At 44.4% G+C, this 26,052-nt stretch overlaps 2 protein-coding genes across 2 annotated transcripts in view; both read left to right on the top strand.

The window, feature by feature from the left end:
* Window positions 1–16,159, top strand: part of LOC143974174 (olfactory receptor 1M1-like) — a 29,028-nt gene extending 12,869 nt beyond the window's left edge. Inside the window, exon 2 of the mRNA XM_077475307.1 lies at window positions 12,921–16,159. Within this exon, the coding sequence (XP_077331433.1) occupies window positions 12,921–13,883 (963 nt within the window). The 3' untranslated portion in view covers window positions 13,884–16,159. The remainder of the gene's footprint in view (window positions 1–12,920) is intronic.
* Window positions 16,160–18,127: 1,968 nt separating this feature from the next.
* Window positions 18,128–25,425, top strand: LOC143988328 (olfactory receptor 1f45-like). Its single transcript, XM_077487805.1, has 2 exons — window positions 18,128–18,259; window positions 22,944–25,425. The coding sequence occupies exon 2, from the start codon at window positions 22,957–22,959 to the stop codon at window positions 23,923–23,925; it is 969 nt and encodes a 322-aa protein (XP_077343931.1). The 5' UTR covers window positions 18,128–18,259; window positions 22,944–22,956; the 3' UTR covers window positions 23,926–25,425.
* The last annotated feature ends 627 nt before the right edge of the window (window positions 25,426–26,052 follow it).

The raw sequence follows: 26,052 nt of genomic DNA, 5'->3' as shown, positions 1-26,052 counted from the left end.
AAATTACTTAGAACCCCCAAACGTTATAAATATTTTTTAGCAGAGACCCTAGAGAATAAAATGGCAATTGTTGCAATATTTTATGTCACACAGCGGTCTTTCAAACACTATTTTTTTGGGGGGAAAAATACACTTGACTAAAATACACAAGTTACCCCAATTTTTTGCATAATGTGAAAGATGTTATGTTATGGTGAGTAAATAGATACCTAACACGTCCTGCTTTAAAATTGTGCATGCTGGTGAAATGGTGACAAACTACAGTACTTAAAAATCTTCATAGGCAACGCTTTGATAATGTTTACAGTTTACCTGTTTAGAGTTACAGAGGAGGTCTTGCACTAGAATTATTGCCACCAGCTGAAGCTTGTCTGCCACCAAAAAATACCAGATGTAGCGTGTCACTTTAAATGTAAAGGCAATTTGGGGTCACCATGGACCCCCGCTTTAACCCACATATATCTCTGTACCTGTGATCTTCCAGTATTAATACGAAAAGCTGCTCCTGTCACAAGCACTCAGGTGTTGACTATTCCTCCTGCCCTTTCCATCTGCCTGCTCCAGTCATAGAAGCTGTACTGTCACTTCCCACAATGAAAAGCGCTCTATGATATACTCCCATTCCCTCTCTAAATATTGTACTGATGATCCTCTCTTAACTCAAGATGACACCACTGTTTTAGCTCACTAACACTTACTTGTTTGAGAAAGCGCTGTATCTATCGCAAAACATGTCAGAATAGAATTTGTTCCTGCTGGCCACTTTAACCACTAGAATACAGGGCACTTTCGCCCCCTTCCTTCCCAGACCATTTTTCAGCTTTCAGAGCTCTCGCACTTTCAATGACAATTGCGCGGTCATGCTACGCTGTACCCAAATTAAATTTTTATCATTTTGTTCGCACAAATAGAGCTTTATTTTGGTGGTATTTATTCACTACTGTTTTTTTTGTTTTGTTTTTTTGCGATATAAGCGAAAAAAATAGCGGAAATTTGGAGAAAAAAAACTATATTTTCTTCTTTCTATTTTAAAAGAAATCCAATAAAATCGAATTTTGTCATAAATTTAAGCCAAAATGTATTCTGCTACATGTTTTTGGTAAAAAAAAGTTCTGTTAAGTGTATAATAATTGGTTTGTGTGCTCATGGACATATGTATGCAAATGATCATGTACAGATGTGTGCAGGTGATCACGGACATGTGTGCAGATAATCATTGGGACATATGATTTTAGTGGGACATATGTGGGGGGCAGGTGTTTTTATTTGGGGACATTGTGTGGGGACATGTGTGTTTTGGGGACATTGTGTGGGGACATGTGTGTTTTGGGGACATTGTGTGGGGACATGTGTGTTTTACATGTTTGTTTACACTAGACTGGTGATCAGTGAGTAAAAAGCTGTAAAAAAAACAGCTCATACTCACTGATCACCAGCCGGCTGCAGCGATCCACTCTCCTCTCCTCAGCGACAACTTCTGTGTGAGGAGAGGAGAGCCAATTGGCTAGCAACCGGCTGTTTGTTTACATCACATGATGGCTGTGATTGGACACGGCCATCATGTGATCAGGAGGGCCAATCACAGAGCCCTCCTGCCGATCGGAGATGCGCCGTGTCGGGGTGACATGAGCGCATCGGGATTGTGCCACTGCGCTGGCACGTGCGCGCTCGATGCCCCTCCTTCTGAAGGACGTTCCTGAATGTCCACTCAGAAGGAGAGGGCACCCACCCTGCCGTATATGTACATTGGCCGGGTGGGAAGTAGTTAATAACCCTAAGTTCACACCTATGCGTTTTTTAGCATGCTTTGCGGTTTGAAAAAATGCACTAGTCGATTTAATATGGTTTTCTATGGTACACGTTCACATCTATTAATTTTTCAGCCAGTGCATTTTTGGAAAGGGTCAGGGACAAATTGTGTTTTGCCTGTAATAGAGTTCAATGGACCCACACCAAAAATCCAAGTGTTGCCACCAGGTCCTTAACAACTGATGAGTCATCAGCTGTCAGTGAGATCTCCCAATGACAGCTGAATGTAAAAATAAGAATTGCCGGCAATAAAAACACTGTAAAAAAAATGTCGTGGGGTCCCCCCAAATCCATACCACGCCCTTTTGGGGGGGTGGTCAGGATCTGCGGGCTTTCAGATTCTGATAAGCCCTCTGCCAGCGGACCTCCACAACGACTGGCCAGGGTTGTGGGGAAAAGGCTCTTATCCTACTCAACATTGGGACAAGGTGCTTTGGGGTGGCGAAGGCAGAGCCCTCCCTGCCCCAAAGCACCCCCCATGTTAAGATCATGTGGCCTGGTATGGTTCAGGAGGGGGGTGCTTGCTGGTCCCCTCCGTTTCCTGACCTACCAGGCTGCATGTTCGGATAAGGGTCGGTATGGATTTTTTTTTTTTAATGCAATTTTGCCATGGGGTTCCCCTCAAAATCTACACAAAGCCTGAGGTGTCTAGTATGAATTGGGGGGGGATCACTATGCTGTTTTTCTATGTTTTTTTTTTATTGACAGCTGAAGACTAGCGATGAGCCGAACAGAACTTTCAAACGGACCGAAAATTTGTGCGAACTTTAGAACCCCATTGAAGTCTATGGGACTCGAACATTCGAAATAAAAAGTGCTAATTTTAATGGCTAATATGCAAGATATTGTCCTAAAAAGGATTTGACCAGGGTTGGTCAATGCCTAAAATGTTTTTAAAAACGGCAGTTTTTTCGGGAGCACTGATTTTAATGACGATTAAAGTGAAAAAAAAGTGAAATATTCCTTTAAATATCATGCCTGGGGGGTATCTATAGTATGCCTGTGAAGTGGCACGTGTTTCCCGTGTTTAGAACAGTCCCTGCACAAAATGACATTTAACGGAAAAAAAGTAATTTACAACTGCTTGCGGTTTTAATGTAATATCTGGTTCTGGCAATACGGATGAAAATCATTAAGAAAAATGGCATCGGTAGCCCCCCTGCCCATTGCCAGCCCCTTTGGGTCTTGTACAGATATTAAGGGGAACCCTGTACCCAAATAAAAAAAAAAAGGAAAGACATGGGGCCCCCGGGCCCTATATACTCAGAACAGCAGTATACAGGCGGTGCAAACAAGACAGGGACTGTGTAGGTTTGTTGTGTTAAGTAGAATCTGTTTGTAATTTTGAACTGGTACATTTTTAAAGTGTAGCTCCAATCAAAAAATCTATTTTTAAGCTTTTTGGAAAACATAGGGAAGGGTTATGACCCCTGTATCATTTTTTTGGCCGTCCGTCTTTTTTGATCTCACTTCCTGTTGTCTCCTTCCGTTTGCAATTAGGAGACATTTGTAAGTTGGATGTTTGAAAGTAGGGGCCTGCCCTATATGCTCTGCAGAAATGGGGGCCTAAGGTGTTGGTGTTGCCACAAAACTGTAAGCCCTCAAAGTGACTCTTGGTGGGCACTGGAGCGCCCTGCTGTGAACGATTATATCAAGAATTGTAATTACATGCCATTGTTGAACAGTGGTAGAAAAATTGGGCCTTTGGAAGTTGTGGTGGTGGTGCTGGTGCCACAACACTATAAGTCCTCACAGTTACTCTCGGTGGGCGCAGGAACGGGCCCTGCTGTGAAATATTATATCAAGAATTGTATTGCATGCCCCTGTTAAACAAGGGCTGAAAAATTGGGCCTTAGGCACTGGTGCTGGTGCCACGACACTGCAACCTCTCCCAGATAGGGATGGCCGAACGGTTCGCCCGGCGGTCGTTTCGTGGCGAATTTCGGCTGTTCGCGGTCCGCCCAATCGGCGGACCATTGTCGCCGTTCGCCCGGCGGACTTCCGTGTTTACTGTGTAAAAGAACTTTGACCTATGATGAAACATCCATCATGGGGTACAGGACAGCCAATTGAGACATTACAGCACATGGACACTTGGACATTCCCCCTAACTTATAAATAGACCCGATCCGGCGGCCATTTTACATTCTTTCGCATGTCACTATAGGGAGAGGTTGCTGTGTGGAGCAGGGAGAGACTGCAGTGACCCAAATCGCTAGCTATTAGGTCCACAAAAGTTATTTTCAGGACTGGTATGGTATAGGTGTTAGGTGTAGTTCAGGATATAGGTTTGAGGTACTGCTGTGCTAGTGATTGTTGCAGCAGCCTGTCTTTTGTCAGTGTAGAGAGAGGGACAGGATGCTGTGTGCAGCAGGGACAGTCAGTTTAATCATTAGCTGTTACTATGAGGTCCACAAAAGTCCTTTTCAGGACTGGTATGGAAAAGTAGTACAGGATATAGTTTTGAGTGCTATTCAAGTTATTGTTCCAGCAGCCTGTGTTTTGTCAGTTTAAATAGGGACAGACAGGAAGCTGTGTGTGGCAGTGAGGGACAGTCAGTTTAATCAGTAGCTGTTACTATTAGGTCCACAAAGGTTCTTTTCAGGACTGGTATGGTAATAGGCTTGTATACGTATAATATTATTTCTTCCAAATATAGAAAGAATATTATACTTGACTGCTGCCCTTCTGCTGCAGTAGTCCTTTATGAGTATAGGGACTGAGGTACAGTCTGCTAATCATTCACAACCTACTAGTTCCACAAAGGTCCTTATAAGGACTGGTAAGGTATAGGGTACTACAGTACATAGGGTTGAGTGAGGTACAGTCTGCTATTCCTTAAGGACTGGTATAGGTCCACAATATATAGGGTTGAGGTGCACTACTGCTGACTGCTGCCCTTCTGCTGCAGTAGTCCTTTATCAGTATAGGGACTGAGGTACAGTCTGCTAATCATTCACAACCTACTAGTTCCGCAAAGGTCCTTATAAGGACTGGTAAGGTATAGGGTACTACAGTACATAGGGTTGAGTGAGGTACAGTCTGCTATTCCTTAAGGACTGGTATAGGTCCACAATATATAGGGTTGAGGTGCACTACTGCTGACTGCTGCCCTTCTGCTGCAGTAGTCCTTTATCAGTATAGGGACTGAGGTACAGTCTACTAATCATTCACAACCTACTAGTTCCACAAAGGTCCTTATAAGGACTGGTAAGGTATAGGGTACTACAGTGCATAGGGTTGAGTGAGGTACAGTCTGCTAATCCTTAAGGACTGGTATAGGTCCACAATATATAGGGTTGAGGTGCACTACTGCTGACTGCTGCCCTATTCTGCAGCAGTCCTTTATCAGTATAGGGACTGAGAGTTTTGTCACAGGGTCATTTAAAAAATGACAGGCAGAGGAAGAGGCAGGCCCTTCCACAGGGGTGGTAGGGGTAGGGTAGGAGCAACAGGCTTGAGCCAAAGTGGGAAGTTGCAGAAGGTGCGTTCCATTACTTTAAAGGACGCACCAGACTTGGTTGAGTGGCTCACTCAGCCTTACTCTTCTGCACCCTCCTCATCCTCTCGATCTGCACCCTCTTCTTCACTCTCTGCTATGTGCACCCCCAAAGACACTACCACCAACAACAACTACTGGGTGGGCAGGCTTGACCTCTGGCCAGAGCTTGCCCAATTTGCAATCGAACTGTTGGCTTGCCCCTCGTCCAGTGTCCTGTCCGAAAGGACGTTCAGCGCAGCAGGGGGGATCGTGACCGATAAGCGTACTCGCCTAGCTCACGACAGTGCTAACTACCTCACATTTCTAAAAATGAATGAGGCATGGATCTCGGAGGAATTCAACACATGTGACCAGTAGACCATGTATATGTCTATAAACTATTTTTTTAATCGAGCACACAGACCTTCTTTCTTCATTTGGCTCACTTCCTTGTCCAAAAAAGCACACCTTACTATATGCCCGTACCCTCCTGTTTGAAGAGGTTGAGCGGTGTCCTATTTCTACTGGGGCTGCTTATTATGAGGGGCTCCCACCATCCCTGTGCTATGCTGACATCCTCCTGGGGCTGCTTATTATGAGGGGCTCCCACCATCCCTGTGCTGTGCTGACTTCCTCCTGGGGCTGTACCTCTGCTGTGCATATTATGAGGGGCTCCCACCATCCCTGTGCTATGCTCATTATGAGGGGCTCCCACCATCCCTGTGCTGTGCTGACTTCCTCCTGGGGCTGCTTATTATGAGGGGCTCCCACCATCCCTGTGCTATCTTGACATCCCCCTGGGGCTGCTTATTATGAGGGGCTCCCACCATCCCTGTGCTATGCTGACATCCTCCTCGGGCTGCTTATTATGAGGGGCTCCCACCATCCCTGTGCTGTGCTGACTTCCTCCTGGGGCTGTACCTCTGCTGTGCATATTTTGAGGGGCTCCCACCATCCCTGTGCTATGCTCATTATGAGGGGCACCCACCATCCCTGTGCTGTGCTGACTTCCTCCTGGGGCTGTACCTCTGCTGTGCATATTATGAGGGGCTCCCACCATCCCTGTGCTATGCTCATTATGAGGGGCTCCCACCATCCCTGTGCTGTGCTGACTTCCTCCTGGGGCTGCTTATTATGAGGGGCTCCCACCATCCCTGTGCTATGCTGACATCCTCCTGGGGCTGCTTATTATGAGGGGCTCCCACCATCCCTGTGCTGTGCTGACATCCTCCTGGGGCTGCTTATTATGAGGAGCTCCCACTACCGCTGTGCTGTGCTGACATCCTCCTGGGGCTGCTTATTATGAGGGGCTCCCACCATCCCTGTGCTGTGCTGACTTCCTCCTGGGGCTGTACCTCTGCTGTGCATATTATGAGGGGCTCCCACCATCCCTGTGCTATGCTCATTATGAGGGGCTCCCACCATCCCTGTGCTGTGCTGACTTCCTCCTGGGGCTGCTTATTATGAGGGGCTCCCACCATCCCTGTGCTATGCTGACATCCTCCTGGGGCTGCTTATTATGAGGGGCTCCCACCATCCCTGTGCTGTGCTGACTTCCTCCTGGGGCTGTACCTCCGCTGTGCATATTATGAGGGGCTCCCACCATCCCTGTGCTATGCTCATTATGAGCGTCTCCCACCATCCCTGTGCTATGCTGACTTCCTCCTGGGGCTGCTTACGGTGCAGGTGTCAGTGCTGTATATCACGGTGCTGGTGTCAGTGCTGTATATCACGGTGCTGGTGTGAGTGCTTTATGTCACGCTGCTGATGTCAGTGCTCTCTATCACAGTGCTGGTGTCAGTGCTGTATATCACGGTGCTGGTGTGAGTGCTTTATGTCACGCTGCTGATGTCAGTGCTCTCTATCACGGTGCTGGTGTCAGATCACTCTATCATGGTGCAGGTGTCATTGCTGTATGTCACGCTGCTGATGTCAGTGCTCTCTATCACGGTGCTGGTTTCAGATCACTCTATCACGGTGCTGGTGTCATTGCTGTATGTCGCGCTGCTGATGTCAGTGCTCTCTATCACGGTGCTGGTGTCAGATCATTCTATCACGGTGCAGGTGTCATTGCTGCATGTCACGCTGCTGATGTCAGTGCTCTCTATCACGGTGCGGTTGATCATCTCCTGCACCCTCTTCTTTGCCTACCCTGACCTTCCCTCTCCTCCATTGTCTTCATGCGCTCCACAGTCCTGAATTGTCACAATTTCACATATAAAAAAAAGAATGCTTGTAGTTGTCGATCCCAGATTCACCTCATACATGTGTTATGTCATTGGCCATGTGGTGGGACTATGTTTGCACAGCTAGTAATTATTTTGTGGCTGCAAATTTGACCTGTAGGTTTGCAAAGTTCGCCTCCCATTGAAGTCAATGGGGCCCGCCGCGAACGTTACGGTTCGCGAACTATCGGCCGCGTTCGCGGTCCGCGTTCGGGAAACGTCCCGTCGGAAGTTCGTCCATCACTACTCCCAGATACTCTAGTTGTAGTGCAGGAATGAGCCCTGCTGCAAAGCATTGCATCAAAAAATTTATTACATGTCCCTGGTAAACAGGGGCTGAAAAATTGGGCCTTAGCCACTGGTGCTGGTGCCACGACACTGCAACCTCTCCCAGATACTCTAGTTGTAGTGCAGGAATGAGCCCTGCTGCAAAGCATTGCATCAAAAATTGGATTACATGCCCCGGTAAACAGGGGCTGAAAAATTGGGCCTTAGCCACTGGTGCTGGTGCCACGACACTGCAACCTCTCCCATATACTCTATTTGGAGTGCAGGAATGAGCCCTGCTGCAAAGCATTGCATCAAAAATTGTAATTACATGCCCCTGTTGAACAGGGGCTGAAAATTGGGCTGGTGGCATCACCCAGAACCAAAAATTTTCTTCCAAGATATCAGCGGGATCATTGAGGAAGAGGATAGTCAGTCAACATAACAGGACAGTCACTCAGCATCAGCATAGGTAGTCTTGAAGAGATGTGACATTTCCAAAAAAAATATTCGGTTACATCAGCTTCAGGTGCTTGGTAGCTGGTGGTGATCCAGGACTGATTCATCTTTATGAAGGTCAAGTCGATCAACCGAGTCAGTGGACAGGCGCACCCTGTGATCGGTTACAAAGCCACCAGCAGCACTGAAGGTGCGTTCCGAAAGAACGCTGGATGCAAGACAGGCCAGTAGCTCAATTGCATACTGTGCAAGCTCTGGCCAGTGATCCATCCTCAAGACCCAGTAAGCCAGAGGATTTTCGGTGGGAAAGGTGTCCAAGTCTGACCTTGCCCCTAGGTATTCCTGCACCATGTAAATCAGACGCTGGCGATGGTTGCTGGAACCGATCATACCTTGGGGCTGCGGACTAAAAAAATGTCTGAACACATCGGTCAGATGGCCACCTTCTCCACCGCTCCTTCTGTGACTGACCGAAGCCTCAGAAACACGTTGATCAGGACCAGAAATTTGTAACCTCCCAATCTCTGGGAATGCGTTGCACAGACTTTTCTGCAAGGCCTCCCAGAGATGTCTCATCCTCTGCTCCCTCTGCGACAGCAAAATAAGGTCCGCAAACTTACCTTTGTACCGTGGATCAAGGAGATTTGTCAGCCAGGATCCTTCCGCAGGCTTAGCAGGATCAGGGAAGCCATGCAGCGTAGGTTAGCTAAGGCATTCGGTCCGGAGTCCTCTGGGTCACTAAGGACAACATGATCCGCAGCCACCTCCTCCCAGCCACGTACAAGTCCACATGTTTCTTGGGACTGTAAATCATCCCTAAAAGACTGCTGCTGCTGATGCTGAGTGCCAGGCTCCACCTCCATACTGACACAAGCCTCCTCCTCTTCCTGTGTGATGGGTGGGACAGCAGGAACACTGTCTGGATAAAGGGGGCCTTGAGAGGCAAGGAAGTCCTCCTCTTCCTGCCTCTGTTCTGCCTCAAGTGCCCTGTCCATTATTCCATGCAACGTATTATCCAACAGGTGGACAAGAGGTACAGTGTCACTGATGCATGCACTGTCACTGCTCACCATCCTTGTGGCCTCCTCAAATGGTGACAGGACAGTGCATGCATTCCTGATCATGCCCCACTGGCGTGGTGAGAAAAAACCAAGCTCCCCTGACCCTGTCCTGGTGCCGTAGTCGCACAGGTACCTATTGATGGCCCTCTGCTGCGTGTGCAGCCGCTGCAGCATGGCCAACGTTGAGTTCCACCTGGTGGGCATGTCACATATAAGGCGGTTCTTGGGCAGGTTCAACTCCTTTTGGAGCTCAGCCAGCCGAGCACTGGCATTAAATGATTGGCGGAAATGCACACAGACTTTCCTGGCCTGACTCAGGACATCCTGTAAGCCCGGGTACCTGCTCAAGAACAGCTGCACCACCAGGTTAAGGACGTGAGCCACACAGGGCACAGGGGTCCGTTGTCCGTGTCGGAGGGCGGAGAGGAGGTTGGTGCCATTGTCGCCACCCACCTTTCCTGGCTTAAGCTGGCGTGGCATCAACCACCTTTTGGCCTGCCCCTGCAGAGCTGACAAAATATCTGCCCCAGTGTGGCTCCTGTCCCCCAAACAAACCAGCGCAAGCATGGCATGGCATCTTTTTGCCTGCCAGCCCCTTGAACGCCTACGGAGCACCGCTGGTTCCAAGGACAGAGCATTGGAAGAGGCCATGGAGGAAGAAGAAGAGGAGGGGTGGAGGAGAGAGGTGTGTCACAACCAGTAGTAGCATTTTTGAGGCGTGGTGGCAGAACAACCTCCAACACTAGTGCACCTTGTCCTGCATCCTTCCCAGCTGCCAGGAGAGTGACCCAATGGGCCGTGAAAGATAGGTAACATCCCTGTCCATGCCTGCTGGACCATGGGTCAGAGGTAATATGCACCTTACCGCTGACCGCCCTGTCTAGCGAGGCAAGGACATTGCCTTCCACATGCCGGTAGAGAGCCGGAATCGCTTCCATGAGAAAAAGTGGCGTTTGGGGACCTGCCACTGAGGAACTGCACATTGCACAAACTCACGGAAGGGGGCAGAGTCTAGCAACTGAAAAGGCAGCAGTTGAAGTGCTAGCAATTTAGCCAAGCTAGCATTCAATCGCTGGGCATGTGGATGGCTAGGAGTGAACTTCTTTCGACGGTCCAGCAGCTGGGGCAGGGAAATTTGCCTGCTACCATCAGACGTGGGTGTACTGCTAGCAGGGTGCCCGAAAGTACTTGGCTGTGACACACCTAATTCTACACCTTCATTCCTCTCAGTGCAGGTTTCAGAGAGGACTGAAGGTCTAGTGGGGTTGGAGATCCCAGCTGATGAGGAGCAAGGAGAGGTCTGCATTGTTCTTTGGTGTGGGTCTTTAAGGTACGCTTGCCAATGAGCTGCATGGCAGGTTAACATATGTCTGGTCAAGCATGTGGTGCCCAAGTGGCTGATGTTTTGGCCACGCAAGATACGCTTGAGACATATGTTGCAAATAGCGGCGCGATCTGATGCACTCGTCTCAAAAAAGGCCCACACCAAAGAACTTTTGGAATAACGCGCAGAGGCAGCGCCATGCACAGGCTGAGCTCTGCGGTGTGATTCAGTCGGTGTGCTGCCCCTAAGCTGGCCCCTGGTGGGCATACTGCCTTGTTGGAGATGTGCCTCCCCCTCCTCCTTCTCCTCTCTCCTATCAGGCACCCACGTGGAGTCAGTGACCTCATCATCCCCTCCCTCTTTATCACTGGAGCAAATCCTTCTTGGGCATCCCCTCTCTCTGCGCTCACGCTACTGCCTTCCTCTAGCTGGGTATCCTCATCAGAGCCTTCAAAACGCTGGGCATCCTCCTGGAGCATGTACCCAACACTGTGCTCAAAGAGTTCAGGGGACTCCTCAGGAGGACATGGTGGGTCTGGGGAAGGAGTGACTGATGATGAAGAGGACGCATTGGCAGCTAGTACCCTGAGCCTGGGTGAGATAGGATGAAGAGGGCTTGGTCATCCACTCTACCAAGTCTTCAGCGTGATGCGGCTCAACACGTCCAGCTGCCGAAAATAAAGACAAACGTGTCCCATGGCCACGTGCTGATGATGATGCACCATGTCCATGACCAGCACTGTTGTCTCTAGACACAGAGCCTGCTTGCCCTCTTTTATTGGCTTGTGACTGTCTGCCTCTCCTTGTTGGCCTTCCAGACATAGTATTGACCTGCAGGGAGATGGGAAAACCAGCAATTGGGTAGTGTATATTGTGCTGGAGGCCCACAACACCCACTAACTACTGCAGATGCCTGTATGAGAGAACACCAGCAATAAAGGGTAGATACAGGTGTATACTGTGCTGTGCTGGAGGCACACAACACCCACTAACTCCTGCAGATGCCTGTATGATAGAACACCAGCAATAAAGGGTAGATACAGGTGTATACTGTGCTGGAGGCACACAACACCCACTAACTACTGCAGATGCCTGAGAAAAGAACACACTGTCCCTGCCTATATAGTTCTTTCCCTGCACACCGGAACACACTACACAAGGTGGCCTTATATAGTGTGGGGCATGTACTAAACCCCCCTGAGCTATAATTGGCCACAGGCATTTTGCCTGTGGCCAATTATTGCTCTCTTCGCTGCCGGCACTGTGATTGGCCAAACATGTGGGGGTCACAGTGCATGCTTGGCCAATTATGAGCAAGCAATGCACTGCGATGGTTCAGTGCATTGTGGGCCGTGAGCACCACACGAATTTGGCGCAAAAGGCCCATAGCATTTGGTATTCGCTGAACGTGCGAACAGCCAATGTTCGAGTCGAACATACGTTCGACTTGAACATCAAGCTCATCCCTACTGATGACGCATTAGTTGTTAAATACATGGCGGCTGGCTTTCTGGCCCGGTCCTTAACAACCAGCTAATCAATTTGTTAAAGACGAAAAAAGTGCGAAACGCATTAAAACTGCATGCAAAAACGCAGGTTTAAAAAATGCGAAACACATTGCAAAATGAGCTGGAAATGCGCAACAACCGCAGCCGCATAGAAGTGAACCTAGAGTCCAGGAAGATCATTTTGCATCTACGTGTGCAGCATTCCTGTCGCTGACACAAGTGATGAAGTGAACAGAGAAGGGGATATCTACTATCAACTGCAGTAATGAAGTGTTTTCATAACATGTAAAGTCAGCTACATGTCACTGAGTTTTTCTCTGCTTAACACAGCCAAAAGAACTCTATGGTTGCAGAAGAGGCCATTAGCATGATTTTGACAGGTCAAGTGACTGGGGCCACTTTCTGGCTTTTTTCTGGCACACACATTCATTTTCATTATTCATTGTTGGCTTTGGAACATTGGGCACATTGCTGTGCCTAAAAAAAATTGTTTTTTATACTGCGATTCTGCTGCTTTATAATTAGACTAGTTTGTTTTGGATTTTTTTTTTTTCTGAAACTCTACATTGTTTAGGTAGTCTCTATGAAGGTAGAATTTAAATTAAAATGTGAGTTTTAAAAATATAAGTTTTGAATTGTTATGTGGCTTTTATTTGCTGAGAAACAGCTTTAAAAATGCAATTTTCAACATCTGCACAAAAAAGTCACATTCTTTTATTTTAAATTCATATTTTATGGTTATATTAAATTAACTATTTACATTTTTGTTTGGTATTTTTATTACAGTTATGTGGTTATTCAATGGAGTACTCTAAATGGGATAACCAAAGTTCAGTGTCCACCTTTCTGGTTGTTGGACTTTCTGAAACCATGGATCCACAGATACACCTCTTCTTCGTGTTTCTTGGCATCTACCTCGTCACTGTGGTTGGGAACATAGTGATCCTAAGTGTGATTTTCTCTGAAAAACGACTACAAACGCCAATGTACTTCCTCTTAGCTAACCTTGCCATTGTTGACATTCTTTTGTCCTCTGCCACCGTCCCTAAACTTTTGTTTATTTTGGCAACAGCCCAGAGGTCCATCTCCTACACAGAATGTATTACCCAACTTTATTTCTTCCAATTTTTCATGGTAGTAGAATGTTATATTCTAGCAGTCATGGCTTACGATAGATATGTAGCAATCTGCTTTCCGCTCAACTACACCCTTATTATGAACACTGCAGTTCGGGGTCGAATGGTCTTTGCCTGTTGGATTAGTGGTTTTGTCAACTCAGTAGTCCAAGCAATCTCAATATCCCATCTTAAGTTCTGTAGATCCAACAAGGTGGATCACTTCTTCTGTGATGTCACGCCTCTGTTCAAGTTGTCTTGTTCCAACACGCAAGTTGGTGAGGCTCTCTTCATGATTGTGGTGGTTGTCGCAGGATTTGGTCCACTTATATTTATATTTTTGACCTATGGTCGAATCATTACTGCAATTACAAAGATTAGCACCAGTCAGGGGAGGTTTAAGACCTTCTCTACTTGTGCATCTCATTTTACAGTGGTAGCCTTGTATTATGGAAGTGGCACATTTAGCTACATCTGGCCATCCAGCACTTTTGCCATTAACAAGGATGTTAAGGTGGTGGCCGTACTGTACACGATCATGACCCCAATGTTGAACCCAATAATTTATAGCTTGAGGAATAGGGAAGTGAAACAGGCTCTGAAAAATGCACTGAAAATCCACAGAGTAAAATAACATTGATTTTTTTATTTAATTAAACATATATTTAGAAAATTATAGTGAAATTTAAATCTGTATTTCTATTAATTTCTCATAATCCTCTGTACTACACTCAAACTTTAAAAGAAAGGATCAGCACCGTGAGCCAGTTGGACATGCTGTATGCACCAGAGCTGCCAAGAGAAGATGACGTTCTGCCTCCCTTTTACCCAAACAGCAGGATTGAGGGGGGGTGTCTTTGACCAAGCTAAGTGGCTGTTGTCATGGGGATCCAACAACTGGTTATGTATTCTGTCTATGCTGTCTGGGACCACATAACTGACGGTATACTGTTACATGTTTTTGTCCGTTGAAAGTTTTCCCATATACTGTATATATTTTAACTGTACATTTAAGGGCATGGCTGGAGCTCAACTTCAAATATGTGCAGGGTGGCAAAAAGCTAATACTTTTTAACGGTATTGTTAGGACCTTGGGCCTGAGATCAATTAGGAACACTAACCAACTGGAGTTTTGTTAATATATGTGTTTGGATTTTCTCCAGGGACTTAGTTCCACCCTACAATCCAGAACACATACTAAAGGGATAATTGGCTTGCTATCATGTGAATAATTCAAATGTCTTTTAAAAGAGTGGCCATAGACAGCTCCATAATTATAAACAATGCTCTGTTTCAAGCAAGGCTTGTGATTATTCCCTTTTCCTGAGTTACTGGAGGTTATAAGACTGATTACATGATAAAGGGCTGATGTGATTGGCTCTTTTCCCCTGATCTGTGATCCTCTGTGTCCACAGGACATAGCAATCACATACATTTTCTGATGTAGGGGGAAGAGCGTTCTCGGGAGGACATCCAGGGATGCCTTCCCAGAACTGAAGCCTGTTATTATTGTAGCCATATATTGGCTGTAGCACATTGGGCAAGTGGTTAATCACACGGGGGACCTATTTTCCTTTAGTTGGTCCCCAATGGTTGCTTTTCTAGGAAAAAGAATGACAAATTAGATATGCTACATTTGCACTGCTGCCAGCCCCAAGTGATAATTGAAATGGATCAAGAGGATAGTGTTATGTATTTGGTAGAGGGCAAACCAAACTTACACCTCCTGTCCTGTTTGTCTCCAGAGGTTGATGACAGGGTAGAACAGGACACAGAGATACAATGGCTCCTGTAATAAGTCCTGGCCAGCAGAAGAACTGAACTTGAAGTAGAAGCTAAGGAACACAAATGTGGTCACAGAGCTTGCAGAAGCAGGAGACAGTTACATGGTCAGACAGGCAGAACTTGGCAATGGCAGGCAGCAGAAGCACAGATTCGTAAGACAAGAGCGTAAACAGGAGCCAAGCTGAGGTCTGTATCACATGGGCAGCAGATGAGCCAAAAGGATAAGCAAGGTGTGGAGTCCAGAAGCAAGCCAAAGGTCAGTTACCAGTGGGATTGAGATAAGGCATAGTCAAAAGGCAAAACAGGGTACAGCACAGGAACAAGCAGGGTCTGGTCATGGGTCACATGAGCTGATGACCACTCAGCAATGATCCTGAGTCTTGCAGTGCATTAAATAGATCACTGGACACCAAATTTTATTCAAATGTGTGTGCTCACATTAATGCTTGCACACACAGTCCTAGTTCTGTGGACCATTCTTTGTACATGCACATTTCTTTGAGCATGGGCATGAAGTCAGTTTACAACACAATGTCAGAGCATTAAAAAAATAACATTGAAAAATGTAATAAATAATAATTCTTCCACTTTGAGTAGAAGAAAATAGAAAGTTTCTTTACTGTGAACGCAGTGAAAATGTGAAACAGTCTTTCAAAGGTACAGCGTCTAGTAGCCTCAGTATTATGTTTTACAAAGGTTGTTTCTAAAGGCACAGTCAAACTACACAGTCCACAGTCTAAATTCCAATTTTAAAAATAAAAACTCTTGTTGAGATGTTCTCTGAATATTTGATGCTGCTTATCATATTTTTCTTCTTTTGGAAGACCATATTTGACAGATTAGATTGTTCCTTGTGTTCTGTCAATTTGTCATGTATTTTTGACTGTATAATTATGAATCTTGCTGGAATGGATGTCTACAAGCACACAGAAAACTATTTTGCCTTTTATGATAAACTAATCTCCTAAATAAAACATGTTTAATATTTTAAAAAAAAGTCCACCAGTAGTTCAATTGGCAGGAGGTACCCAAAGTGGTTATTCAAAAAATAGGCTTTAGTAAAACATCCAATAACTTTAATTCACTGAATAAAACATATTTTGTGGCATTAAATTGCCACTTCCTCAGATCAAGGTGATACAACTGGTGTCTAGTATCAGCTGGTAGGTGCTCCACTTGGGAATATTCTTTATCAGCCACTAGGTGGAATGTAGAGTTTGTGGCAATGATGTAATTTAGGTGGATCCCATGTACCAGCTAAATGTGATCCATCTAGATGACATCTCTGTGCTTTGAGTTTACGAGCGAGAAACAGCAAAAGCACCAACAACAGTTTGGATGACATTGGAATTATGTCTTTAGGGATAATCCCCATGATTTTTCCTCCATTTTTACCTGGTGAACATGCAAATAGCACACTTCCTGTCCTTGGGTGACAATGCTTATGGAACTGAAATCTCAAACAATGTTATCAGCTTTCTCAGTTATCTTCTGTACAAAGCAACAGTGCTCTAAGTAATAGAGACCAGAAGAGGAGGGGGTGTTCATAGTCTAAATCAGGAGAGCAGCCTAGGATGACAGCACTGCTCTCACCCAAAATCTGTGTTATTTGCATGATAACCAATTGTAAAATCGAAGAAAAACTATTGCAAGTGTAGCACTGACCCCCGAAGGAGCGGCTGGTTTTGCTGGGCTTACTGTTACCTTCTCCACCTCGTTGCTCATCTAGGGGTTCCCGAGGTTGATGGCCCAATAAACTGTAGAGACCAACACTTGAATCCCGTTTGGAATTTTTATTTGCATAAAATGTTGAACAGAACACAGTCTCTCAGTTGGGAATAGAGGGTATGGGTAGGAAAGCTCAGGCACTTTTGGAAACTGCTGACACTTAAAGAGGTCTCTCGCTAGATGATCCAGGGAATAGCCACTCGCAACTGGATATTTCAGCTGTCGGATAAATCCTTGTTTGTGGATTTAGCAGCCGACAAGTGATTTAAGCTTAGCAAAGTCTCTGCCACAGACTTGGTTGTAAAACGTTAGATGAACACAAAAAGTCTCTCACAGGAATTTGGTTGTAACCGAAGGATGAAATTAGGAACTTTCTTACAGTACCAGTATATTTCAGCCGGTCCAGCGATACCGTAAGAATGCGGATTCAATTGATGTCCTTACAGCTCAGTTCCAGGCTCTTACCGAGCAGCCAGCCTCGTGCATGGCCCTCTTCTGAAGAGTCCTCCCCTGGTTGCGTCTTGAGTTGCTGGGCCTCTCCAAATCCGAGACGGCATCGGACCACCTTGGAACCCTCCTTCCAGTTACTGTGCCTCGGACTAGCCAGTCCAGAGACTCGGAAACGGATGGATATGCACCCCAGGCCATGAGGGCCTCTGGGGGCTGGTCAGGAGAACCAGGACCATGGAGTCAGAACACACTTCTGGACCGGAACCCAGAACCATGTGACCTCAGCACCTTAAGTACCCTCTCCCGGAATACACAGCGAGACAACGCACCCACTGATTGGCTCCGAGAGAGAGATTGGTACCCAGTGCATCCAACCAGACTGTGTTCCAATGCCTGCCAAAGGTGATACCTATACCTATGACCAGGCAGAACATAGTACCATCCAGCCAAACTGATGCCAAAACCACAATTTAGTGAAATTGGCCCTAAAGCCTCATACACACTATCAGTTTTTCTGCTGAGTTTTTCCTTCAGATTTACCAAAACCATGTAATGCAAGGGCCTGCCTGGTTGCATACACATTGAAACTCCTAAGGTTTGCCCTCATATTATATGGTTTTGGTAAATCTGAAGGAAAAACTCAGCAGAAAAACTGATTGTGTGTATGGGGCTTAAGACCCAACTATAGTCTTAGGAAAAAACTAAATATGTTATATGTTATATGCAATATGTTACAATTTTGTTTTTGCCTTTAAATATAATTAAATCATTTAGAATACGCTTTAGGATTATGTAAAAACAACATGACTAAAAATAAAACAAATCCCCAAAGTAGAAATCTGACACACTAACAAGACACGAGGGGGAAGAAAAACCATTTAAAAGAGAATGTTACGGTACCAATAATGTACCACTAACTCACTTCCCGAATTTATGCCAATTGGTATATTTTGGAGCAACTCTATAAATATCATAGTTTATAATCTCTCTCTTAGAAAATAACTTTGTGATTGTGTTGTAAACATTTTTTTGTTCTTTTTATTAAAGGTAAGTGACCTCTCCAGTATGAGCCTCTGTTGGCCCTCAAAAAATGTGGATTCTGCAGGGTTGAACTGACTTCCTAAAAATCTCAGAACTTTGCTATTAGACATCCCTTTTGAATTACGTGAAAAAAAAAACTCAATATATAGATAGATATATATATATATATATATATATATATATATATATATATATATATAGTCTTAGCTGTGTGAACTTGCTGAAGTGGTGGGGTGTGGGATAATTCAGTTACAATGGTAACTGTAACACGCAGCATGGAGGGGGTTAATGTACTCACTGATGCATTAATGACCAATGGTAATTAATTAACCCCTTTATGCTGCTGCATGAAGGGGTTTAAAAACAACACTGCTACTAATGCAGCACCAAGGGGTTAATTGCCACTGGTCACTAATGCATCAGTGAGTAGATTAACCCCCTCCATGCTGCTTGTTACAATTAGCAATCATCATCATTATCATCATGAGCCAAAGCACCTGTATTGTGTGATTATCATGATAATAATAATAATATAGAATGACAGTAAAATTCATCTTTAGGACTCATTCACACAGGGCGTGCTGTAGACATGCATCTAACATACGGGGCTGTCTTTTACTGACTTGGGGATGCATAAAGTGTTGCGTATATCCCTGTGGCGGCATCCTATTTATTTCTACTGACACGCAATATGTTGTGTGTGGGGGGGGTGTGGGTCCCAGAATGCATGCAGGGTGTATTCAGGGACCTGCACCAGCATGTCATATTGGGACATAGCAGCTGTGTCAGTGCAGCTATGTGTCAGAATACAAATAAATAGGATGCCAGCATGGGGATGCATGTAACACTTTAAAATAGTGTCTGTTTTAACCACTTAAGGAGCGAGCCTCTTTCTGAGATTTGTTGTTTTCAATTTATAAAAAAAAATTTTGCTAGAAAATTACTTAGAACCCCCAAACATTATACTTTTTTTTTCTAACACCTGAGAGAATAAAATGGCGGTTGTTGCAATACTTTCTGTCACACCGTATTTGTTCAGTGGTCTTACAAGCGCACTTTTTTTGGAAAAAAATACACTTTCTTGAATTAAAAAATAAGACAACATTAAAGTTAGCCCATTTTTTTTTTTTATATTGTAAAAGATAATGTTACGCCGAGTAAACTGATACCCAACATGTCACGCTTTAAAATTGCATCCGCTCATGGAATGGCGAACAAACTTTTACCCTTAAAAATCTCCATAGGCGATGATTAAAAAATTCTACAGGTTGCATGTTTTCAGTTACAGAGGTCTAGGGCTAGAATTATTGCTCTCGCTCTACCGTATAAATATGCGGGCGCTACTCACATATGCGCTTGCTTCTGCACGTGAGCTTGTCGGGACGGGGCACGTTTACAAAAAAAAATTCTTATTTATTTTACCTTTTATTTACCTTGTCATTTAAAAAAATTATTAAAAAAATTATCATCTTCCCCTCACTCATCTCCATACCTGACAGGAGACAGGACACAGCCCCTTTCCCGCCACTGATAAAAGTGATCTTGCAGCTGCAGAGACCACTTTTATCTTGTAGCGGACTGCCCGCTGAAGAAGAGGGTACCAGGGTTATGGCAGCTAGCCATACAGCCATAACAACGATATTCCTCTTCAAACAGCCGACATAAAACTGCGGCGGGGTGGTCCGTAAATGGTTAAATACAGTTCTGTAAGCAACACTTTATTTTTTGTCTCTGCCCCTCCTGAGACTAGACTCTGGATCCGCCCCTGCCATAGATACCAACAATAGGGCACAATTACCCCCAATAACACCAATGAGGGTGCAGAATTCCTCCCAATGACACCAACGATGGAACACAAATCCTTCCACTGACACCATCGATGGGGCATTATTTCTTCGTAATGATGTTGGGACCTTTTCTACTCCCACTGGCTACAGTCTGGCCCCCCTAAACTACAATGGACAGTAAATTGGCCCTTTGTTTAGAAAGACCCCTTCCTTAAACGATTAAACTTTTTGTATTTGACACTTATGCCCCGTACAGACGAGCAGATTTTCCGTAGGAAAAAATTATGTTTTTTCCAATGGAATTCGCTCAAGCTTGGCTTGCATACACACGGTCACCCAAAAGTTCTCTGAACTTTCAACTGTCAAGAACGCAGTGACGTACAACACTACACCGAGCTGAGAAAATGAAGCACTTTGGGGTGCAATTAGATGGCCAGTGCTGCAAAAAAATAAAACTTTGTGATATTCCATCCTAAAGTACCCATAAATCCACCCACAAGAAATGTAGAAATCCGCCCATCACAAAGTTTTGTTTTGCAGCACTGGACATGTAATTCCACCCCCAAGTGCCCATAAATCCGCCCACAACGTATAGAAATCTACCCATCATGGAGATGAACTTGCCACTGGGAGCACGGGGCACAATCTGACAGAAAAACAAATTCTGTTGGCTACTGTGCGCCTGCTCCATCTCAACAGCTGATGGCAAAGTCAGCTGTTGTGGTGTTATGTACAGCGCATGCATTGTGCATGCGCCCTTCAGCCCAGGCACTATTCGATGGGGGGGTATTTCTCAACAGAACACCTGGACAACTTGCACAGGCACCGTACGTAATACCAAAACAGTTGATTTTACGATTAGCTGCTGTGTCGGCGAGACGGCGCCTGCACACAATAGCCGGCTGAAGACATTTTTCATTCAGATTGTGCCAAGGCACGTTCATGTAGGTGAGGGGCGAAATTTAACATGAAGGGGGTGGATGTTTTCAAGTGAAGGCCAGTGCTGATCTAACATGAAGGGGGCGGATGTTTTCAAGGATGGCCACTGCTGCAAAGATGGGGGCAGAATTTTGAATGTTTAGCTAGCTTAAATAGGCCCTCCAGGAAGAATAGCAGATAAAGATTTGTTTAGCAGATTTGTTTGGGCATCGTTAAAAATTCTGCCCCCATCTTTGCAGCACTGGCCATCATTGAAAACATCTGCACCCTTCATGTTAAATTCCACCTCTCACCTACATGAACACTCCTCGGCAGCGCAAAGGCACAATCTGACTGAAAAATGTCTTCAGTCGGCTATTGCGCGCAGGGGCCATCTCACCGACGAAACAGCTGATCATAAAATCAGCTGTTGTGCTATTACATATGGCACATGCGCAGTTTGTCCCAGGCACTATTTGATAGCGGGCACTTCAACAGAACACTGACCCCGGATCCAGGGTCCTGCTGCCACCTCCGGGTGAAAGATTGTGGCGTTCTCAGAGTGCCCTGCCACTAGACATGTGATGAAGCCAGGACCTGACAGGAAGAGAAGACTCAGAAGGCAGAAGATCAGGCCACCAGCTGACTGCCAGGAGGAGAGGTAAGTGAGCCATCACACAGAGGCTGAGCAAAGTCCTTAGTTGTGTGACTAAGGTTGAAATTTGTGAAGAGGGGGTATTTGTGGAGTATGTGTGGGGGAGTTGATATTTGTGGAGTGTACGGGGGGATGTTTGTGAAGTGGGGTGTGGGGGGGTATTTGTGGAGTGTAGGGGTAATGCTGGGGATTAATATTGCATCCGCTGACACCAATGCTGGGGGTTAATAGTTCGTCCACTGACACCAGTGCTGGGGCTTAATAGTGCGTCTGCTGACACCAGTGCTGGGGGGTTAATATTGCGTCCGATGACACCAATGCTGGGGGAAAGGACAGTTTGCATGTGGCCCCCATTGGATGTGAAAAATTGTCCTGTGACCCACAGGTAATTTGAGTTTGAGACCCCTGTCCTAGATGTTTAGCCCCCTTCCCAGCTAGTGTCATTAGTACACTGTATTGTCAATGGTTCCCACAAAGGGTCAAATATGTCAGTTAGTGTCCAATTGTCCACTGCAATATCTCAGTCCTGCTTTACGTCGCTGATCACTGGCATTACTAGTATAAACAAAAAAGAATTACACAAATATATCTCATAGTTTCTAGACACTATAATGTCCGCATAAGCCAATCAATATGCGCTTATTGGGATTTTTTACCAAAAACACATAGCAGAATACATATTGGCCTAAATTTATGAAGAAATTAAATTTTTGTTTTCATTTATTGGATGTATGTTATAGCAGAAAGTAAGAAATATTGTTTGTTTTTTTAAATTGACAATCTTTTTTAGTTTATAGCGTAAAAAATGTAAAACACAGAGGTGATCAAATACCACCAAAAGAAAGCTCTATGTGAGGGAAAAAAAGGTCATCAACTTTATTTTGGTACAGTGTTGCACAACCGTGTAATTTTCAGTTAAATAACGCAGTGGCATATCGCAAAAAATGACCTGGCCATGAAGGAGGTAAATCTTCTGGAGGTCAACTGGTTAATGGTCCCAAAATACTAGACTGTATGAATATACTTTTGTTATAAAACACTAAGCAACCCATTAGGCTGCATGTCCTATTGCTACATGTTTTAATATTGAAAAGGTAATACATAACAAAAGTAAAAACTGAAAAAATCCCCTAAAAGACAATTGTGTAGCAGAGGTGGGAGCATGGGGGGTTGATTAAATAGTATTCTGAAAACAAATTTGTGGAAGTGGAAGTTCCAATGAATGAGGAATAGCTATATGCTTGTCAAGTTAGTAATGGTGATTTGCATGCACTAAGAATGGATTTATTGGTAATGCCAAATACACAATGATTTGTTTTGGTATTTTCAGCTGTGAATTTCCAATGAACAGAATCAATGAGTCTAGGGTCACAGAGTTTTTCCTCCTGGGCCTGTCCCATAGTCAAGACCAGAAAATACCACTATTTGCTCTTTTCTTCGTAATGTATCTAGTAACACTCTTGGGTAATGCTCTCATAGTAGCTGTGATTGTCAGTAGCCAGGAGCTGCACAACCCGATGTATTTCTTTTTAGGAAATCTTTCTTTTGTTGACATTTGTTTTAGCTCAGTAACGGCTCCTCTTATGTTGACCAATCTTCTCTGGGATCGGAAATCCATTTCCTTTGAAGGATGTATAAGCCAATTATTCTTTCTGTTTTGTACAGCGAGCATGGAGTGTTTTGTCCTGGCAATTATGGCTTATGACCGTCTAGTTGCCATCAACAACCCTCTACGGTACTTATGCATCATGCACAGGACAATGTGTTTGGCTCTGATAGTCTTTTCATGGACATTTACATCTTTACATTCTCTGTTACATATCTCTATTGTTTCTTCAATGAAGTTTTGTGGTCCAAACAAAATCCATGAGTATTTTTGTGACCTTCCTCCCTTGCTGGCCCTCTCCTGCTCTGACACATCACAGTATGACCTCTTGGTGTTCACCGAAGGCTCATTTGTAACCATGAGCCCCTTTGTGTTTGTAGTTATCTCCTACGCTCGGATTCTCAATGCCATCTTGAAAATTCAGTCTTCCATAGGAAAGTACCAAGCATTCTCCACATGTTCCTCCCACCTCACTTCTGTTGGACTTTTCTTTGGAACCATCTTCTTTACCTATTTCCGTCCATCTTCCTCAGATTCATTGGAGGAAAATAGATCAGTAACAGTGGTGTACTCAGTTCTTACTCCTCTCCTCAATCCTTTTATATATAGTTTGAGGAACCAGCAAATGAAGGTTGCTGTGAATAAGATCTATCATCAGAAGTTAAGGACAGATGTGAAAGATATATGTAAAAAAAAAATCTTATAGTTACAGTATGCACTACAAATGAGTTTTGGGTTCTTCACTACCTTGGTTTCAGGCGAATCTTTCAGGTTCTAGATTTACAGTCACTCCAAATTTATGTGCAGATTTGTCCAGGAAAATATTTGAAAACTGTAATACGCTGCATGACCTTAAACTTTGCCCAGCAGGATTAGAAGAGCCAACGGGGGCTTTTGGCTAAGCCATGGGGAGGGGCATAGAGTAGCCATGGTGTCACTTTTTTGGAAGCAAGCTGATAAATGAAATAGGGAGAGATAAAGGTCAGTTTAAAAACTGTACTTCTGATTGCTAGCTTTTTGGGTCGCCAATCCCTTTGCTGCTTCGTTTGCTAATTATTGGGGAATTTTTTGCCTTTCATTTTATTTTGATAATTGTGTGTGTTACTTTTTAGTTTTAGTTATTTTAGGTTAAACTGTGTCTGTCTGTTACTACTTACTGATCATCTGTTTTGGAGCTGACTTTTGTTCACAACACATTGTTTTTTTTGTTTTTTTTTTATTCTGCTTATTGGTTTTTCAAGACCTAGCATACAAAAATTTGGATGCATCAACTGGACACATCCATGCCAGGCCGCCCGGCCGGTTGTCTAACAGAAACATTCTAACTGCAATAGGGCAGCATCGAGTTAACTAGGCCCTTCCAGAAGGGAATCCTCTGTTCCCTTGTTTTTTTCCAATTCAGCAGAATGGCTTTTCTTCCGTAGAAGAGCAGGACATTCAGCATCATTCGCATAGCCCATGTTGGCACTACCTCGTCTACTAGACACAGCAGGCAAACTCTGACAGTCATTGGTACCAGCACTTGTATTAATTCAGAGAACATTGTTACATAGTTAAAAAAAAAAAAAAAAAAGAGTGCAAAAACAGTGTATACCCAAACCTGACATTCTGTTCTATTCCCCATAGATAAATTACAACTAAGGCATAATTTTAAAAAAATGATACCACCTCCCCTCTTTTCCTCTCTTCTTTCCCTCTTTTCATTTTCTCACTTCTTCTACATTTACTCTGGACTGGTAATACTTGGATATCCGACCCTAGGGCAACCTACTGCGCAACTTGATACCAGTCCAGAAAACCCAAATACCCTGTTGAATGTATTTGATTTTGTGTTCATTATTTTTGTTTTATTTGACTGATGTTATGTGTAATTGTATTGTCCTCCTGTGTAGGCAAGCCCGTGCCTGTTAATTCTTGAACATTTTATAAAAATCATTGCAGAGAAAAAACTGATAAAACCCTGCGCTTGGTGTACCAAAGCAAAATCAAGACAGCAGCACACTGATATCCTGCATACCAGACTATAAAAAGATGGTCTACATTTCTCTTCATTCCCCCGATGTCTGCTTCTTCCAGGGCAGGCATATTGGAATCTGACAGAAGTAGAGAAAGGAAAGCATAAGAGGCGTAGGGTTTGTGAGTCTTGGTACATGATGTCATCATACATGCCGGTGGGACTCGTGGCAGTGCTGTTTTCTCTGTACATTGCCGGCCTTTCATCTATGTTGTTTTTTTTTTTTTTTTTAATAAATATAATCTTGTTTTGAAAATATTATACTATGAGATTTGCCCTTTTGATCCTTTTACACTATGTGCAAGTTTGATGTGGAGTGCTGCAGAACCAGGGAATGGAAAGATCTTATAGCTGTGTGACAGGCAGGCGCATTGGATCTCCATTCTCTGAGATCAAAATACCTGGTAGGGGGCTTCTGAGAACTGGTGGAACACTATACTCCTTTCACAAGAGTATTTCACATGATCTAATTACAAGATTAAAGGCCTGTATACATGATCAGAAAATCGGAAGTAGAACTTAGTCCGATGGACGATCTGACGATTTTCTGATCGCTAGTATGGTGCTTTCGACAGACAATTACAAATTTTTGGACAACAAAAACTGTATGTGCAGGCTCTAAAAAATTTTTGGGATGTGAATACAACGTCCACTTTTTGTTCAATTAGTACAGTTTTTGGGGCAAAAAAAATGATAAGAGCAAGACAACATATACTCAAAAACAATTAAGAACACATGCAAAACAATTGAACACATTACATGACTTCTGACGTTGAATTCTGTCATAAAGAATTTTCGTTTGGTGAGTAACCTCTTCAC

This window comes from Lithobates pipiens, unplaced genomic scaffold (genome assembly GCF_037356315.1).
Source record: "Lithobates pipiens isolate NorthernLeopardFrog02 unplaced genomic scaffold, aLitPip1_a1.2 Scaffold_1, whole genome shotgun sequence".
Lineage (NCBI taxonomy): Eukaryota > Metazoa > Chordata > Amphibia > Anura > Ranidae > Lithobates > Lithobates pipiens.
Note: the sequence above shows the minus strand (reverse complement) of the source record. Positions and strands in the feature narration are given on the sequence as shown.